Source organism: Terrapene carolina, unplaced genomic scaffold (assembly GCF_002925995.2).
Source record: "Terrapene carolina triunguis isolate 2854851 unplaced genomic scaffold, T_m_triunguis-2.0 Scaffold627, whole genome shotgun sequence".
Taxonomy (NCBI): domain Eukaryota; kingdom Metazoa; phylum Chordata; order Testudines; family Emydidae; genus Terrapene; species Terrapene triunguis.
The window spans coordinates 688,031-707,426 of NW_020664978.1; the positions used below are offsets into that span (position 1 = coordinate 688,031).

General features: G+C 58.9%; 1 protein-coding gene across 2 annotated transcripts; it reads left to right on the top strand.

The window, feature by feature from the left end:
- Window positions 1-444: 444 nt before the first annotated feature.
- Window positions 445-18,973, top strand: BRPF1 (bromodomain and PHD finger containing 1). 2 transcript variants are annotated; one of them, XM_024210806.3, is made up of 13 exons: window positions 445-1,043; window positions 2,533-3,492; window positions 7,046-7,202; window positions 8,302-8,433; window positions 8,926-9,072; window positions 10,022-10,334; window positions 12,091-12,393; window positions 14,137-14,424; window positions 14,518-14,665; window positions 15,377-15,513; window positions 15,604-15,722; window positions 17,756-17,910; window positions 18,089-18,973. In XM_024210806.3, the coding sequence occupies exons 1-13, from the start codon at window positions 445-447 to the stop codon at window positions 18,270-18,272; spliced, it is 3,642 nt and encodes a 1,213-aa protein (XP_024066574.1). In that variant the 3' UTR covers window positions 18,273-18,973. The 2 variants fall into 2 exon arrangements, with proteins under 2 accessions (XP_024066574.1, XP_024066575.1); XM_024210807.3 differs by having other exon boundaries at window positions 8,926-9,054.
- Window positions 18,974-19,396: the final 423 nt, after the last annotated feature.

Genomic DNA, 19,396 nt, shown 5'->3' on the forward strand with positions numbered 1-19,396 from the left:
GGGCACTGGGTGGGGGAGCTCGCAGGGGGCGGGGTGTGAGCCCAGGGGGGTTGGGGGCACCGGGGTGAGGGGAGCCCGCAGGTGGCGGGGGTGTGAGCCCGGGGGAGTTGGGGGCATCGGGGGAGAGCCCCAGGGCTGCAGGAAGATGAGCCCGCAGGGGGTGAGGGTTGGGGGGGGTGAGCCCTGGGGGGTTGGGGGCACTGCGGGGAGAGCCACGGGGCTGCAGGAAATGAGCCCGCAGGGGATGAGGGTGAGGGTTGGGGGTGTGTGAGCCCAGGGGGGTTGGGGGCACTGGGGGGGGAGCCACGGGGCTGCAGGAAGATGAGCCCGCAGGGGGTGAGGGTGAGGGTTGGGGGCGGGTGGGTGAGTCCACAGGGGGGTTGGGGGGCACGTGACCGCACCCCATACCTGTCTCTCACTCCTCTCCCTTGCAGAGGTGACGCCATGGGGGTGGACTTTGACGTGAAGACATTCTGCCACAATCTGCGGGCAACCAAGCCCCCGTATGAGTGCCCCGTGGGCACCTGCCGCAAGATCTACAAGAGCTACAGCGGCATCGAGTACCATCTTTACCACTATGACCATGACAACCCCCCTCCACCCCAGCATACTCCCATCCGCAAACACAAGAAGAAGGGGCGCCAGGCCCGCGCCGCCAACAAGCAGTCCCCCAGCCCCTCGGAGACCTCGCAGTCACCGAGCCGTGAAGTGATGACCTACGCCCAGGCCCAGCGCATGGTGGAAGTGGACCTGCATGGGCGCGTGCACCGCATTAGCATCTTTGACAACCTGGATGTGGTGTCAGAGGATGAGGAGGCTCCTGAGGAGGTGCCGGAGAACGGGAGCAACAAGGAGAACACAGAGACACCGACCACCACCCCTAAAGCTGGCAAGCACAAGAACAAGGAGAAGCGTAAGGACTCCAACCACCACCATCACCACAGCGCCTCTGCAGGCACCACTCCCAAGCTCCCAGAGGTGGTGTACCGGGAGCTGGAGCAGGACACCCCTGATGCACCACCTCGCCCCACTTCTTATTACAGGTACCATCTGCACTTTGGAGGGTGGGGGACTCCTTGTTAGGTGTCATCTAAGCTGTCCCCCAGGGACTGGGGCAGGATTGTTCCCCACTGTCTATCTACTAGTACTTGGTCCAGGCGCAGTGTACATGGTACCTGTCTGATTCTGCTATGGGCCTCTCTGGTGCCTGTCTGGGGAGGTGAATCCTACAGATCCTGCTGCACTGTTGTTTCAGGCTCCAGGGACTTTTTCTTTTGCTCCCCTTTGTGGTGTCCTGTTAGCCCTGGGCCGGGGTCTGTAAGCTGGAGACTCGTTGGTTCCCACTTCTTGTCTGGCTGACAAAACCTCTCGTTATCAAACCCTTTCTCACTGGTATAGTCCCATAGCAGGTGGCAGAACAGGAGCCAGGCGGTTCCTAAGGGTATGTCCCGTGACTGGGCCATGTCAACGGACTTGGACTGGGGGCTAGCAAATTGCAGTGTAAACGTTCCGGCTCGGACTGAAGCCCAGGCTCTGGGACCCTCCCCGCTCGCAGGTCTCAGAGCCCATCTCCTGCCCAAGCCAAAAGTCTACGCTGCAATTTTACTGTCTCGCAGATGACCCAGGCCAGCCTCAGTGTTTTATTGCAGTGTAGACGTACCCTGTATCTGCTCTGTGTTACTGGCTGCAGAATCTGCTCCAGAATGTAAGCGTTTCAAACACAATACAAGTTTCTCCTCTTACGCGTGTGAAGAAAAGATTCCAAGTGGGACTTGATGGGGCAGCCGGCCCATGAGAATAGCTGAACTACCCCACTTGTCTGCAGACTAATGGGGACCGTTTAGCTGAACTTTGCTGTTCTGTCTCTAATGTGAGGCCAGCATTATTGAATTTCTGATCTCTGTACTAGAAATCTCCAAGTCCTGTGCCTCATCGGGGTGGCTGTTTGGGAGGAGGTGAGGATAATGGTGAGGTCAGTGCTGCCCTTAACAGCTGGAACAGGAAACCAGAAGGTCAAGCCCTTCCTCCAAAAAACAAATCCCCCAATTGGGAGGGAAAGAGACGATTTGGTCCCTTTTCGTGCCAAACCCAAACTGCGCTCCGTGCCTTCTTGGTTGCCAGATGTTCCAGTTGCAGAAAGGCCAACTCGCCACAGAATTCAGCATTGTTAGGTTAAATGGCCCCGGAGCACATGGGAACTTGCCTGGGGGTTGGTACCATGTTCCATGTGGTTGCCTTGCCTTCGTGAGATACCCCAAGCTTCATCAGTTTCCAAGCAGGAGCATTGTTTGGTGCAGTGTCCTTGCTGCATTGTGCCGGCTTCACCAGCATACTGCAGTTCTGCTCAGTAACTGAGAAAAGGGGCATGCGGCAACATCTCCCATTTCAGTGGCTTTCTTCCCCTTCCTTTTTCTTTCTGGCTTGTTCGTGGCCATGGTGGTAAAATCTCCCCCTCTGGTCCCTTTGGGAGGTTAGGCTGCACTAGCTCTTGGTCCCTCCCAGTCACTCATTCCCTCTCTACATGTCTCTCAGGTACATTGAAAAGTCAGCAGAGGAGCTGGATGAGGAGGTGGAGTATGACATGGACGAAGAAGATTATATCTGGCTGGACATCATGAATGACCGACGGAAGACGGAGGGTGTGAGTCCCATTCCCCAGGAGATCTTTGAGTACTTAATGGACCGGCTGGAGAAGGAGTCCTACTTTGAGAGTCACAACAAGGGGGACCCCAATGCCCTGGTTGATGAGGACGCAGTCTGCTGCATCTGCAATGATGGAGAGTGTCAGAACAGCAACGTCATTCTCTTCTGTGACATGTGCAACCTGGCTGTCCATCAGGAGTGCTACGGGGTGCCCTACATCCCCGAGGGCCAGTGGCTCTGCAGAAGGTGTCTCCAGTCCCCCTCCAGGGCAGTGGACTGTGCTCTGTGCCCAAACAAGGGCGGTGCTTTCAAGCAGACAGACGATGGGCGCTGGGCACATGTGGTCTGTGCCCTCTGGATCCCAGAGGTTTGCTTTGCCAACACTGTGTTCCTGGAGCCCATAGACAGCATTGAACACATCCCACCTGCCCGGTGGAAGCTGACCTGCTACATCTGCAAGCAGCGTGGCTCTGGGGCTTGCATCCAGTGCCATAAGGCCAACTGCTACACTGCTTTCCATGTCACCTGTGCCCAGCAGGCTGGACTCTACATGAAAATGGAGCCCGTCCGGGAGACGGGAGCAAACGGCACTTCCTTCAGTGTGCGCAAAACTGCCTACTGTGACATCCACACACCACCCGGCTCTGTGCGCAGGCTCCCCGCCCTCTCCCACAGCGAAGGGGAGGAGGAGGACGAGGAGGAGGAGGAGGAGGGCAAAGGCTGGAGCTCAGAGAAGGTGAAGAAGGCAAAGGCCAAATCCAGAATCAAAATGAAGAAGGCAAGGAAGATCTTGGCAGAAAAGCGAGCGGCAGCACCTGTGGTGTCAGTGCCCTGCATCCCACCTCACAGGTACGGCCCTTGGCGCCCTCCCCTCTGTCCAGACAGTCCTTTGCCTCGGGGTCCTGCGCTCCACCGGTACAGCCCCTTGCCCTGGGGTCCTGCGCCCCCAACGGCCCTTTGCCTCGGGCTCCTGCGCCCCCCACAGATACAGCCCCTCTGTCCAGACAGCCCCTTGCCTCGAGGTCCTGCTCCCCCCACAGGTACGGCTCCTCTGTCCAGACAGCTCCTTGCCTCGAGGTCCTGCGCCCCGCACAGGTACAGCCCCCTCCCCCCGTCCAGACAGTCTGTATCCCTGTCATTAGCCCCGCCAAGCTCTGGTTTATTTCATTCCTTGTTCGGGGTGCTCGGTGGCTTTGCTGGTGAATCCTGCAAGCAGTGTGGCTCTGGGGCTTGCAGCCAGTTTCATAAGTCCAAGTTGAGCTCCTCTCCTCTGTGCCACTCCCTGAAGGTGGCTGGGGCCGGAAGGAGCAGGAGGGGCTGCTGTTAGTCTAACGGCAGAGTGAGCGCGGCTGGAGAGGTCAGGAAGCAGCTGGGGGTTCCCAGGGTTCCTTTCCTGTTATGTTAACCTCAGGGACTTTGGAACAAACCATTGTAGAAGAAAGGGGGTACTGTTAATTTATCTGACTTGGTTTGTATTTCTCCCCTTGGCCCTGCTGCTCCTTCAGCTCTTTGTTAAGGCCAAGGCCATCCTGCTGAGGAAGTCGGTGCAGAATGGAGCTAGCTGCTGGGACACCATGTGAGTGTCCCAGGAGGGGCACTAACTTTATGCTTTCCGCTGGCTGTTAACCCAGCCCCATCTCCCAGCCTGGAGTGGTACCTGCCCTCCTCTGGAGCACAATTCAAAGTTGTGGGAACTAGGAAAACCCCTGGCCTTTGCCTGTGCTCCACAGACCCATTAGTCAGGACCACAAGGGTCAACTAATCTAAGGATCTGTGGTGTCCTCAGGGTGTTTCTCACCTCCCGTTAGCTGTCTCCTGACCCACAGTTTACCACCCAAGCAGGACAGGGAGCATGCCGGTTGTACGGTGGCCTCGCTGAGTGAGCTGGGTAAGAGGATGAAGGGCTGGTAACCAGCAGAGCAGTGGGGGCGTTGCAAGGAGATCGTAATTGCCAGACTGGATCAGACCCAGGGTTTATCTAGTCCAGTCTTCTGTATCTGACAGCGACCAGCCCCAGAAGCTTCAGAGGAAGGAGAACCCCACACTAGGGATGATCTGCCCCCCACATTAGACCTTATCCTGGTCTCTAATAGTTAGAAACTGACTTAAGTCCTGAAGTTCTTGACCTCAGTGAGAGCTTGTGACAGAGAGTCCCACAGACTAACTACATGTTGTGTGAATAAAGGGTTTCCTCTTATTGGGTTTGAGGTCAGAATGCCAGGCAGCACAGTCCTGCAGAGAAGCCTGTCTGTCCCATGCCCTTCTCGGCTGGACTGCTGCCTTGCAGGAAACTCCCCGGCCACCCCTGAGCTGGGTCCCTGGGGTTTGGCTTGTGTGGCTAGGCCCCTCTCGCTGGGCCGGTTTGGCAGTGGCAGAGCTCACTTGACTGATCATGTACGTGCTTTCCCTCCCTCCCCAGGCTCAGTAAGATCACTAACCGTTTAACCATCCCGAGGAAGAGCCAGTTCATGCAGTCTGCCATCTTCAGTTGCATTAAATGCCTCTTTGGTCTTGTGTTGTGAGGTGGGGAGAAGAGATGACCTAGGGCCTGGGCAGTGACCATGTGAAATCCTAGCACGCTGGATGCCTGATAGGAATGAAGACTTCCTCCTTGGAGTGCAGCCTGTGCTAGGACGAGCCTGGCTCCAGCTCTCTCTTTCAGGCTGATAGCAGATCTCTGCGGCTGTGTCGGGTCCCCGTTGGCTGGGGGATGGATAGACAGAAGTGGTGGGGTTTGGTTCCCGTGGGTGTAGACTGCTCAGAGACAGTGCTGTGGTGTATTGTGCAGGGAGATCTCTGTTCCGGAGCTGATGGCTTGGGGTTGTGGCCTTTTGCAGGCTAAGCCGGCTCTCTGCCTTTCTCCTGGTTGATTCTGGGCCGGCAGTCTCTCTTTTTGGTGATTTGACTCCTGTTTGACTCCCTGCCAGGCTGTGTGTGTGCTTGCTGCTGTCACTATGTCCCAGTGGAGCACACGGAGAAGTGATTGCACTGGCCTGGGGCCCTCCTGTTTCTGAGAAACTGTTTGCGAAAATGCTGCTGGCTATTTCTGTGCGAACTGGGGCAACAAGTGTCTAACAGGGCTCCCCTCCCCCCTCCCTCAGAAATGTGTGCGGCACACCGGGAAGAATGGATCACATCTGAACAGAGTGTCTGTTATGGGCATCTTCCACCCCTTGCCCAGCCCCAGCTCCCCACAGACCGGGCCAGCCAGAGGCTCCAGCTGCAGAGCTGCAGGAGTAGCCAAAGCAGGGACTCTGGATGTCTAGAGAACTGGACTATGCGGATTGTCTGTTTGCGCCAACCTTCCCTCCCCAGTCTCTTCACCTCAGCTTTACGCCACACTGGCCCTTCTCTCTCCTCCCCCTTCTCGTCTCTGTCCCTCTTTTCCCGTCCCATTTAGCCGATCTCCTCCTAACACCGCTCCCAAAAGGGATGGCCCTAGCATGCTGTTTGCTCCCACCACACTGGTGTTAGACCCCTTCCCTCTCCCTGGGTCTGTCTGGTCTCGTTAGACCGTAAGCTCGTCAGGGTGGCTCTGTGCTGGACTTCATACAGCGCCTGGCTCTTGCTAGCTCCTGAGCCACTGCTGTCATGAGCCTGATGGATGCCTGGGTGGGAAATGAGACTGGGAACACCTGTGTGGTACTGAGGAGAGTCAGTGCCGGGTGTCTGGCAGACTCCCATGGACCACGTGTTTGAGAACTGTGGGACTAAGATTTTCCTCTAGGCCCCCATGGCTGGGTCAGCCTCCCAGGCCACATGGCTGCTGCCATCCCCCTGCACAACCCTCCTCAAGCCCTGCCCTGCAGCGAGCCCCACAAGAAACAGGGCCCTGAGGCTGGCCAGCGATGGTGCTCTCAGCTGGTGACTGACAACAGAAACCAGGAGTGCTGGGCCCTGTCGCTAAGCTGGGCCTGGTGCTAGTCCCAGTAGCCCTGTGATCCCCCCTTTCCTCCTCTTACACTCACTGATTGTGTGTTGGGAGCTCTTCAGGGCAGGGACCTTCGCTGTGTGTGAGCAGCGCCCAGCAACGGGGCCCAGACCCAGGCCTGCGAGCACTACCACTATGCACATAATAATTGTAATTTTCACAGAGCCTTGCGAAGGCCCATCCTGTCTGCGACACCCCTGTGCAGAGTTCCCAGCCCCGCCTGCCAGGCTGGTTTGCAGGAGGAAGGACAATAACTGTCCCTCAGAACGCCAGGCAGCACAGTCCTGCAGAGAAGCCTGTCTGTCCCATGCCCTTCTCGGCTGGACTGCTGCCTTGCAGGAAACTCCCTGGCCACCCCTGAGCTGAGACCCTGGGGTTTGGCTTGTGTGGCTAGGCCCCTCTCGCTGGGCCAGTTTGGCAGTGGCAGGGATCACTTGACTGATCATGTACGTGCTTTCCCTCCCTCCCCAGGCTCAGTAAGATCACTAACCGTTTAACCATCCCGAGGAAGAGCCAGTTCATGCAGAGACTTCACAGCTACTGGACACTGAAGAGACAGTCCCGCAATGGGGTGCCTCTGCTGCGCCGGCTGCAGACACACTTGCAGTCACAAAGGAACTGTGACCAGGTACGGGGTGGGCTCTGGGTGCTGATGTCCTGTGTGCTTTGTGCATCCCAGGGCCTTGGGGCCGAAGCATTTCCTGCTCGTGATGCCTGCAGTTTCAGAGCCATGCTGGAGAATGGGCCAAACTGTCCTTTGGAGGAAAGGGCAGTCCCAGCTCCCCACCACTGCTGCTTTCCCTTTCTCTACTGTGTTCAGCATCTGAGACTTGCCAGGCACTGACCTTCCAAAGCTCGCCGTGGGGAGGGATGCAAAGAGTGTGTCTAGCTGGCTTGGTCTCTCCTGCCTGTCTCCAGCTGGCAGGGGTTGGAAAAACCTACCAGAGAGAGCTAGCCAGAGGCCAGGCGAGCGTGCGGGGCCCACTAGCGAGGTCCAGGGCAGTGTCCCGGGGAGAAGCACAGTCCCCTATTCCTGCTGCGGGAATTCCTACCAGAGTTCTGGCTCTGGGCCCTGCTTGTTCCTATCGTCTGCTTCAGCCTGTCGCTAGTGGGTGCCTCTGGGTTCTGGAAAGGAGCAGGGGGTTTCTGCTCCCTGCTCACCACCTTAGAGCCTCCTGGCTCGTGGGTGTCTTACTCTACTTCTTCTCCGGCACCCCAGGTGCTGGGATGAGGCAGAGGTCTCCCCTACTCTGCTCCTTCTCAGGTTTGTGGGCTGCTCCTGGAGAGCAGCTTCAGCGCCTGCCCCAGCTATCCCCAGCAGAGTGAAATTCACCATTTCCCTGCTGCCCCGGCAGTGAAACTGACCACAGTATTATTAGCTTTGCTCCACTGCCCTTTAGCAGTGCTCTGAGCAGCTGCAGAGGCGCACCAGCTTTATCTACCTGCAGACTTGGCAGTGCTGTGTTGGGTCACGTGGGGAAGGGTCTCTCTGTAACCCCAGGGACTAGGAGTCTGCATTTTCAGAAGCGACTGCCCAGCTTGAGACACCTCAGGTGCTTGGCACTGGCTGGAAATCGGCCCATTTTCGGGTGCGCCGGGGCACCCAAAATCTCAAGTCACTTCTGAAAACGTAGGCAGGCCCCTCCCTCTTCACGGGGGAAAGAGTGCCAGCACACTGCCCCAGGGAGCTGCTTCCCTCCATCTCATGGTCTCTGATGTTCCTGCAGAGGGAGACAGAGGATAAGAATTGGGCCCTGAAGGAGCAGCTGAAATCATGGCAGCGCCTCCGCCATGACCTAGAGCGCGCGCGCCTGCTGGTGGAGCTGATACGCAAACGGGAGAAGCTCAAGAGAGAGACGGTAACAATTGTGTGTCCCTCCTGGGAGCCTGGGGGTGACCGCACAGGCCCCTCCTGCAGGAGCTTGGGGCGAGCCCAGATTCCTGACCTGAGTGTGGGGAGGGCGGGGAGCGCAGGTCCCCCCTGTGGGTACTGGCTGGTTCTCCTGTCTATGCCGTGCGGTGGTGTGTGCTTACACTGTGCCCTGCCCCAGCAGGGTCTGAACGGGGGTGGGGCTTTGGGAAGTGCAGGTGCTGTTCCGCCATCTCTGCTTTTCACTGGCATTGACACACCGACTCAGAGCCTGTTTCTCCAGTCGGAGTATCCTGTGTGCAGCCATCGCACGGGGAGGTTGGCCTCTCGAAGCAGCTGGGAAATGGCTCCTCTTTGCTGTCTGAAGTCCAGATCTCACCCAGAGCCTTGTCTGCGTCCCAAGGGCAGTAGCTGTCCCGGCTGGCTGTAGCATGGGTCGAGGAGGCAAAAGGCTCAGTCCCTCCCTGTTCTTGTGTTTCAGATTAAAATCCAGCAGGTGGCGCTGGAGATGCAGCTGACCCCCTTCCTCATCCTCCTCCGCAGGACTCTCGAGCAGCTCCAGGAGAAGGATACGGGCAACATCTTCAGCGAGCCGGTCCCTCTGTCTGAGGTAACAGAAATCTACGAAGTAAGAACCCCCTCCCCCCAGATTTCTACTTCACTCAAACTCAACCCCAGTCTGCCCATGCCAAAGGCAGCAAATGGTGCTCTCCAGACAGCTAGCGGGCAGCCCGGGGCAGTTAGCCAAGTGGGGACGTGGGCAGCTGAGCTGAGCCCAGCTGTGACTTTAGCATGGTACAGGGACTGGCAGAGAGATGAATGGTCCGTATTCCTCTTGTGTGTCAACAACCTCTCTGCGTGCGTGGTGGGCCGGGCCAGGCAAGCGGGGCTCCTTGCTTGGAAAGGCAGGGTGCAGTGGGACCCTCCACACGCTCCCATCCGTTCCCTTGGAAGCACTCTATCTAGGCATAGGCATGAAATGAGTTTGGCCTCAGACTTCTCCTGAGCAAGTGCAGCGGAAAACACTGTCTGAGTCTGTCAGCTGTGTCCTTCTCGGTCTTGTCTTGCCAGGGGCTGGGGAGCTGGGGAGAGGGTTGCACTGTACCTGCCTGCACCTGCTGCCCCACTCTTGCAATTCTTCTGTGTGTTTGTACATCTTGGAGCCCTCTGTAACTGGGCTATGAAATTCCACCCCCTCCAACCCATCTGGGAGGAAAGCAAGCCTCTGACATGCCCTGGGGAATTCCAGAGCCTGGGCTGGATTCCTGCTTGCCACCGGCCGGAGGAGAGGGCTAGGGCTGTGGTGTGAGCAATGGCACCTCTGAAACCCCTCCAATTGTATTGCTCCCGGTGTTGGGCTGGGCTGCAGTATGCAGGGCTGATTGCCTACCCCCAGTCTGGTAGTGCCGGGGTATTGCCATTCCCGGTGTCTACACAGAGCGGGCAGTGTTTGCAGGGTATGCAACGCCATTTGGGGCAAAGCACCGGGACTGGATTCTTCTAACAGCTGTTTTCTTGGAGCAGGTAGTTCTGAGGTGTGACTTCCAGGCTCAGCTCTGGCTGTTCTCCCTGTGCAGGTCCCAGACTATCTAGATCATATCAAGAAGCCAATGGATTTCTATACCATGAAGCAGAACCTGGAGGCCTATCGCTACCTGAACTTTGATGACTTTGAGGAAGATTTCAACCTGATTGTCAGCAACTGCTTGAAATACAATGCCAAGGACACAATCTTTTATCGCGCGGCCGTCCGGCTGCGAGAGCAGGGGGGAGCTGTGCTGCGGCAGGCTCGCCGGCAAGCGGAGAAAATGGGCATTGATTTTGAGACAGGCATGCACTTTCCACACTGCATCCCTGTGGATGAGGTGCTGCACCGAGACACGGAGGAGGGTGGGTATTGACACCCCGTCCCAGGGTAACCCATGGAAGTCCCAGCGGGAATTCCTGTTAGATCATTGGAGGCCAGGGCAGCACGTAATCTAGTGCCCCCATCCTCCCCCGGCAATATCTGCCACCTCCTCATATGTCTTCTAGGCAGCCCACGTGCCCTTTCCCCAAAGAGACAGGGCCAGTCCCAGGTCGGTTCTGGACCCCGAGGGTCAGATGCATTTCGCTGGTTGGCAGATGGAGACAGGCTTCCTGGCTTGCCCCTCAGCGCTGTCGGTGCGCAGGGTCAGCCTGCAACAAGAGAATCTGGTTTTCCTGGTCTTGTGCTAAGGATTCGGGGGTGACATAATGCATATTGTGCCATGCGGGGCCTTTTGGCAAGCTGCTGTCATGTGCCCCCGAGCCAGACTCTTCCCTTCAGTCAGTCCCCTCTCAGCTCCCTCCAACGGGGCAGTGAGGGTGTAGAATGGAGGGCGCTCCCCTGCACAGGGCCGGCCTTAGGGAAGATGGCACCCTGGGCGAATTTGCATTTTGGTGCCCCGGGCCCTGTGGGTGTGGCACGCCCCCTGGCCCCCATGGGCTCTCCACCCTCCCTGCACCCCCTTCTGCACCCTCATAGGAAAACTGACCTGGATGCAGTGACGGAGACCTGGCATTGCTGCCCCCTTCTCCCACCCCCAACCCTCCCCCCGGCTAGGGAGCGGGGGCGGGGGGAGCAAGGAGCGACATCAGGGCTCCCTGCATCCAGGTCCCTTTCCCTGCAGGCTGTGTAAGGAGAGGGAGAAGAGCAGCAGCTCCTGATACCAGGATTGTGTGTGTGCCTGAGTGCGTGCTCTCTTTAAGAAAGCACTCGGGGTCAGGCGTCTGAAGGCTTGTTCAGACACAAGCAGCTGCTGCTGGACCCGGAGAGGCAGCAGCACACACAGATTCCCCCGTCCCATCACCCCAGTTCAGTGGAGACCGGGTACATGGGTGGGGGGAGGGGGACACCCCGATATCAGTCCCTCCCACCCCACAGCAGACAGGAGGACGCTCCCAGTCCAGAGTGGCCAGAGGCTCCAGGGAGAAACGGGAGGGGGGGACAGGAGCAGTGGGGACTGCACACAGCAGTGGAGCATGGGGGAGGAGGGGCACCCTGGCTCCGGAGGAGTCACCTGGCTCGGCTTTTCGTCCAACTGCCCCCTGCAGCTCGGGTCCCTCGCCCTGCTCTCCAGAGGCTGCTGCTCCACCTTCCTGTCTGCCGCCTCTGTTAGCCCAGCTGGCTCTCAGCAGGTCAGGTAAGAATCAGGCAAATCCTGCGCATGGAGCCCCCTTTGGCGGGCCGCCCTGGCCACCGCCTGGACTGCCTACCCTTGCAGTCTGGGCAGCCGGAGGAATTGAGGGGCCTGGAGCTGAGTACAGGGCCCAGGAGGTGGGGTCTCCCCAGAGCTGGGCGGGGGGGACCCTCCCCTCCCTGCTCCAGGACACCCCCCTAATGAACTGATTCTTGTGCTGCTCTATCCAGTGGCAAACCCCTGTCTGATTCTTGCTGGTCCCCGGCCCATTCAGCATGATGTGGATTATTCTCTGTGCATTTCTGAAGCTGAGCCTGTTTGGCTCCTCCCTTCCCATGGAGTTCGTCTCTTGGGCCCCTTCAGGTGACTGGTCTGTGCCTGTGGGTTAATCCCCTCTGGATTGCCATGTCCCCTTTCCAGGAGGAAGGGAATTTCAAAGCGCTACCTGGCTTCTCTCACCCATCTGACCCTCTTTGTGCCCACAGAGGAGATGCGGCTGCTGCTATCAGAGAACCAGAAGCACCTGCCCTTGGAGGAGCAGCTTAAGATCTTGTTGGAGCAGTTGGACGAGGTGAATGCTGGGAAGCAGAGCATTGGGCGCTCCCGCCGTGCCAAGATGATCAAGAAGGAGATCACAGTCCTGCGCCGGAAGCTGGCTCACCCACGGGATGTGCTGGACAGGCACGGCCCCTCCGCCAGGGGGATCCTGCAGGCCCACCACCCCTGCGAGAAGGACATACAGACTGACAGCGCTGCAGAGGAGAGCAGCAGCCAGGAAACTGGCAAAGGTACTGGCTGGGGGGTGGTATTGACACCCTGGCACAGCACGTAATACCCAGGGGCCTGGCTTAACCCCACGTCCGGGCAGGGCCTGAGAAGGGTGGAGGGTGCAGAATCAGCAGCCATGGACCTTCCCTCCCAGAGCAGGGGGACACATGGGAGAGAGCGTCAAGGCAATCCACCTGGTGAAAACGGGACCAGCGCCAAAGGCAGTTTTAGCTTAAACCAGATCCTGCAAAGGTCAGCGAGATGCCCCCCACCTCCACAGAGCCTGAAGCACGTGACCAGAGACTGACCATCTAGTGAGGCAATGCAGGTCAAAGGGGTCCAGTGCCCAGGTGAAGAAACCTGCTTGGGGTCAAACTAGTTGCAAAGGGACAGCCCCGGGAGCAGCCAAGCCAAGGAGAGGCAAAGAACAGGCCAGCGAGAGCGGAGCTGCACGGCCAGCCCAGGAGAGGGAAAGCTGCCAGGCTGCTGGAGAGAGATCTCTGCGGCGAACCCCACGGCTTTGGACCTAGCTGGGCAGCGTGGCCAAGGCCCCACGGGCCCTGAGCGGGGAGCCTAGAGCTGCCCGTTCTAAGCATCATGCCTTGGCCACGGGCTGTCCGATTTCAGCTCCTGCTACCCGTGGGGCTTTCCCGGCTCGCTTCTAAACGTGTCAAAGGAGCCCTTGTGTCCTGGTTTGCTCCGCCTCCTCTCCCAGTTAGCCCAGCCGGGTCAGCCCACTCCTCCCAGCAGGCCCCCGCCCCCACCCCTGTAGAGTTGGGCATTTTCCAATCCAGGATTCCCTTTTTGCTGCACCAGGTGCCCAGCATTTCATTTCCTGTCTCCCAGTTGTGCCAGGACCCTGCCTGCAGCTGCCACTTGCTCGGCAGCTTTCCCCCATGAGGCAGTTAATTGGCTGGCAGGCATGTTCCCTGCACTGTGCCATGGAGCCAGGCTGCAGAGGACGGAGTCAGAGCTGGATGGGAGCCAGCAGTGTTGGCCGGTGAGCTAGGCTGCCTGGAGAACAATGCAGCAGCCAAGAGCTAGGGGCTGAGCCACTGACCACCTACAAGCTCCCCCTTCCCTGGCACACACGAGGAAGGAGGCTCTGGGCCTGGCTGCCTTGAGAGCACGGCAGAAATTCCATCCTTCAGTCCCTTTCAGAAATAACCACAGGCATGGGGCCCAGTGGGAATCCAGGCCCTTGCGGGGCTGAACTGCTTTCCTGCTACAGGCTTGCTGGGCCTTTAGCACGGGGAAGGGCAAGCACTTCAGATATCTGTAGCTTTCCAGGGGCACAGCAGGGCTGGGCAGCTCCCAGCTGGAGCCTGAGGAATTTGGGAGATGCTGTTGCTGCTCATCTTGCTTCCTTTCGTTGAATTTGGTGTCTCTGAACGCGAGGGAGTGGCTGCACTGCTAGGGCGGAGTCTTCTCTGGAGATCCCCTCTGGTGAGGATTCTCTGCAACTCCGCTAACTGCCCAGGTTTGGTGATGTGAGGACAGGGGTGGCAAGATGGAAGGGAAAGTCCCATGCCTTCTCCTGTACAAAGCTCTGCTGCTGATCTGCAGCTCTCTTGTGCCAGCCCTGGGCTCCCCACAGCTCTCCCCTCGTGCTTTTGCACACTGCTGCCCGATGACCTTGCTGGAGGCAGGTGTGAGCTGTGGGGGCAGATCTCCAGAGCTCCCCTGGGGAGCTGGGAGTGGGGCAGCGTGGTGGAGCCTGCTGCCCAGCTTCTGAACATGCTCTCTCTCATCCCCTCTGCCAGGTCTGGGCCCCAACTCTTCCTCCACCCCAGCGCATGAGGTCGGCAGGAGGACTTCTGTGCTCTTCTCCAAAAAGAACCCCAAAACCGCAGGGCCCCCAAAACGCCCCGGACGCCCACCCAAGAACCGGGACAGCCAGCTAGCTGCAGGGCATGGGAGTAGCCCAATAGGTCCCCCCCAGCTTCCAATAATGGAGGGGTCGCAGCGCCAGCGGAAGAGAGGGAGGAGCCCACGGCCAAGTTCCAGCTCTGAGAGTGACAGTGATAAATCCACCGAAGACCCTCCCATTGGTGAGTGTGGCTGCTGCAGCAGCGAGGGTCGGAGGGGGCCATGTTGGATCTGTGTGTGTGACTAATGTTGTCCCTTGCCTGGCTCTGCTGCAGACCTGTCAGCCAATGGCTTCAGTGGTGGGAGCCAGCCGGTTAAAAAGAGCTTCCTGGTTTACCGGAACGACCGCAGCCTTCCTCGGAGCAGCTCCGACTCGGAGTCCAGCAGCAGCAGCAGCAGCAGCGCTGCCTCGGATCGCACCAGGTATGTGCCCAGGTGGCTCCTGGCATTATGCCAGCCAGGGGGCTCTGTCCCAGCGGCTGTACCAGGAGTGGGTACAGCCTCTTTGTAAATCCATTTAGCAGTAGCCCACCATGGCTGCCCCAGCTCCTCCCTTCCTCTCACATGCAGCGCCCAAAGCCACACGTTTGTGACGTGCCTGCTGAGGAGCAGAAGGCCCAGACTCTGGGACTCGTTGGGCCTGGCTTGCTATGAGTCTGCCAGCGCTCAGCCCTGCCCTGGGGGCAGCTGTGTCACAGCCCTCTTGGTGAGGCCATGGCCAGAGAGCCCGAACCAGAGAACTGCACAGAGGTTGCTCCCGCACATGTGTCTGCTGGAGGCCAGCATGGGTTGGGTGGATTGTGCCAGTTTCTTTGTCTCTGTGGACAGAGTGACCCTAGGCCTGCACTGGAGTGAAGACCCAGGCTGAGTGGGGGGGGCACATGCCATCTGGCGGGACCCTTCTCACTTAACCACTGACTCCCCCTTTCAAAGGCGACTGGAGAGTATCTTAGAACACTATTGTGGGCAGTTCCTCTGCTGAGTGCTATGGGCTCTATTCCTGAGGGCACTGGCCGGCCGCCTCCCCAAAGCATGGGTGTCCTAAGGATCCCCTTCCCACAACGCACAGGAAACCAGTGCCTGGAAGGGTAACGTGGCGCCTAGTAACAGGACTGCTTCCCTGCCTTCCCACAGCACGACGCCCTCCAAGCAGGGCAGAGGGAAGCCCTCCTTCTCCCGTGTGAACTTCCCAGAGGACAGCAGCGAGGATACCTCTGGAACGGAGAACGAGTCCTACTCTGTTGGTGCTGGGCGAGGCGTTGGTCACAGCAGTGAGTATCTTGGGCCTCGGCCAGCAGCTTCAGGTCCTGTCGCTGCCTGGAAGCCTCCATGCTAATTCTTCCCCCTTTTCTTTGGCGCAGTGGTGCGGAAGAGCATTGGGCGTGGAGCCGGGTGGTTGTCGGAAGATGAAGACTCCTCTCTGGACGCCCTGGACCTGGTGTGGGCTAAGTGCAGGGGGTACCCATCATACCCAGCACTGGTGGGTACAGCAGGCTGCGTGTCCTCAGCTCTCCTTTTCCTCCCCTTGCAGGACCCGGGGCCTGGCAGAATCTCACCTGGTTCATAGTGAGGGAGTGAACGGATTCTCTGGGGCCAACAAGCTGACACTCTTGCTGGATGGCCAGAACACTGGGAATCCCCTCCCCTTGCACCCAGATGATCTGCACCACATGTCTCTGCCATCCTCGGGCCAGTCCGGTGGGAGCCTTGCTGCTCTTGTGCCGATTGTGGGCTAGTCTCCCTGAGCCCTGGGACTAGTGGGGAAGTTAAGGGGCTTGCTGCTTCCCACAACAATTAGGGCTAAAGCACATTTGCCATTTGCTCCAATGTGCGAATCCTGTGGGGTACCCCTGTTCTTGGGTCTTACACTGAGATCTGGGGCTGGCCTCAGGTCTCCTCTGCCTCCTGTCTGCCAGAGAGAACACTTATGCATGGTCTTCATTAGGGGGATGGAACAACTTCCATATGAGGAGAGATCAAAAAGACTGGGACTATTCAGCTTGGAAATGAGACGACTGAGTGGGGATAGGAGAGAGGTCCGTAAAATCATGACAGGTGGAGAGAGTGAATAGGGAAGCATCATTTGCCTCTTCACGTAACATGATTAGGCAGCAGGTTTAAAACACAAGGCAGTACTTCTCGCATGGCACTTGTTGCCGGGGGATGTGAAGAAAAGTATGACTGGGTTAAAAAAAAGAACTGTATCAGTTCATGGGGGACAGCCCATCAATGACTGTTAGCCAGGATGGGCAGGGACACAACCCCATGCTGTGGGTGTCCCTAAATTTCCAACTGCCAGAAGCTGGAAGTGGGTGAAAGGTGCTGGGTCACTGGATAACAGCCCTGTTCTATTCATTCCCTCTGCAGCACCTGGCCACTGCCAGAGCCGGGACACTGGTCTGACCCAGCACGGCCGTGCTGCTGATGTTCCGTGAACCCCTTTAGAATGTGGCTGGCCGGCTCCCCAGGCTAGTGATCCTGGCCACAGCTGTTCCTGAGTTCTTAACTAGTCCTGCTTTAGTCAGACCCAGCGGTGGGGCTCAGTGCAGGAGTCGCTGGGTGACGCTCTCTGGCCTTTGTTATGCAGGTGCTCAGACTAGAAAGTCCCTTCTGGCCTTAAAAACCTAGCAATCGAACCTCGGAAGGTGCTGCTCCAGCCTCAGCCCAGAGCATGGAAATACCCTGTCACTCTGCAGATCTGCTCCCCAGGGTAACGGGAGGCTGAGCTGCGGGCTCTAGGGTCTCATGTGAGTGCAGCGGGCGCGCAGTCCACGGGGAGCTGGAGGCTGTTCTTCCCGGAGGCTAGCAAGAGAGTTGGTCTGTTAGTACTGTGGCATTGCCTTGGAGCCCCAGTTACAGACCAGGCTCTGCTGTGCTAGGTGCTGTACGCAGAGCCTGCCCCAGTCAGCTCGCAGTCTAAAGAGAAGGAAGCGCTGAGAGTCTGTTGCTCAGCATGGTAGGCAGTGCTCTCGGCACACCAGCTGCTGTCTTGTCAGTGATGCCAGAGGCCCATCGCGGAAGGCAAGGCATTGCAAACACAACCATGAGCTAAGGCTGTTTCTAAAGGGGGGATGTGAGCAGGAGAGAGCCCCTGTGACGTTGCCTGAACTGGTTGTGGTGTTGCCTCTTTGTGCACGCCTGGAGCCCCTTTGTTTCGGGTTGTCATGGTGACAGACACGGAGCTGGTGTTAGCTGGCTGCTTTCCAGTGCAGTCACTACCATGGGGCCCTTGGGTTCTAAGCGCAACACTTAGGAATGAACTGGTCACACCAAGCCCTGCTGGGCGGGGTTGAAAGGGAGAGTGCTGCCAAGAGCTGAGGGGAGTGCGAGAGCGGATGATTAGGGGCTGGGCAGCACTCTGCTTGTTCCGGGCTGGAGTGAACATCCTGATTCTGCCTTATACCCCCAGGAAAGGCTTTCCTCAGTGCCTTAGTGGGGCTGGTGGGGGCTTCTGTGCTCCCCCTTCTGCCCCTTCCCTGGGATCTCACCTTTGTCTCCCTGCTGGTTTGGCAGATCATTGATCCGAAGATGCCACGGGAGGGTATGTTCCACCATGGCGTCCCCATCCCAGTGCCTCCCTTGGAGGTGCTGAAGCTGGGAGAGCAGATGACTCAGGAAGCACGAGAGCATCTCTACCTCGTCCTCTTCTTTGACAACAAGCGCACCTGGTAAGGGCCGGCCAGGGCTTTCTCCTGATGTGTGCCAGCTCTGCGGTCCCCCAGCAAGACAGAGCAAGGCCTGCTGGGGATGGGGTGGTGAGGGCGAGTCAGTGACCACCACCAGGCTGGGGTTGGGGTAGGCAGATGATGGGAAGCCTCAAATGAGGTGTGATGTCCTTTCCTCCAGGCAGTGGCTGCCCCGGACCAAGCTTGTGCCACTGGGTGTGAACCAGGATCTGGATAAGGAGAAGATGCTGGAGGGCCGCAAGTCAAACATCCGCAAGTCTGTGCAGATCGCCTACCACCGCGCCATGCAGCACCGCAACAAGGTGCAAGGCGAACAGAGCAGCGACTCCAGTGAGAGCGACTGACACCAGCTGCTGCCTTGGTGATCCACTGGCTCTGTTCATGGCTTCTCCGTCTCAGGGCAAACAGGGCTCTCAGTCCTGGGCACTTAGTGCAGCTGGTCTGTACAGGAGCAGGGGCTTGCCCCCGTCACTGGGACAGAGCGTGCTCCTGAAAGCAGCCGGGGCTGAGCACAGGAGTGAGTGGGTTAGAGCAGAAGCAGGCGGAGCTATCGCCTGCTGCCGAATGCAGTGCCCAGCAGTACCCTCTGCACCCTCCCCCCTTTCCAGCTGGCACTGCCCTGCCTGGCCCTGCGCCCTGCCTCGAATGTCACCGTCCTGGGGCAGGGCAGTTCCCTGGGGCTGGTGCCTCCCCCCGCGTGCCGTGGCACACCTCCGGCGGGGCAAGGGGCACAGTAAATACTGTACAGACTGGAGAATTTAAATTATTCTCAGTGGTAGCCCGTTTCAGTGTCTCGGGGGAAGCATTTTGGTACTAAACAGCGCTTCCCATCATGGCCCTTCCAGCCTGTGTAGCCCGGGACTTCCTTTGTAATCTTCGTACTCGCACACTTTGATACGGTAGCTTTTGGGATCGGCTACGCCCTGCCCTCCCCTCCCCCCACTGGACTCGCGTCTCCTCCTCCCGCCGCGGTCAGACGCTCGTTTGTATTTATTTGGAAGGAAGAAAATCTATTGAGTCTTAGACAATAAACCGTCTATTTGCACCCGGGCGTGAGGCTGGCGCTGCCTGGGCCGGGCCCGGGACCTGGACCTGGACCTGGGGGCGGGGCGGGCTCTCTGGGGGCGGGGCCTAGGCGGGGCGAAGGGGCGGGGCTTAGGTAGGGGCACGTCCCCGGCGCTGAGACCATAGAGACGCCGGCGGGAGCCTAGAGCGGGGCCCGGGCGCGCGGCATGAAGCGCTGCGGGGGCCCGGCGCTCTGGGGCCACCTGCCCTGCCCGCGCGCGGAGCTGCGGCTGGAGCTGGTGCTGCGCTGCGGCCAGGCCTTCCGGTCAGCGGGGGCGGGGCCCCGGGGGGCGGAGGAAGGGGCCCCGGGGGGCGGTTGGGGGAGGTGTCCGAAGGCGGAGCGAAGGGGCGGGGTCTGTGGCCCCGGGGGGCGGTTGGGCGAGGGGGGCCCCGGGGGGCGGAG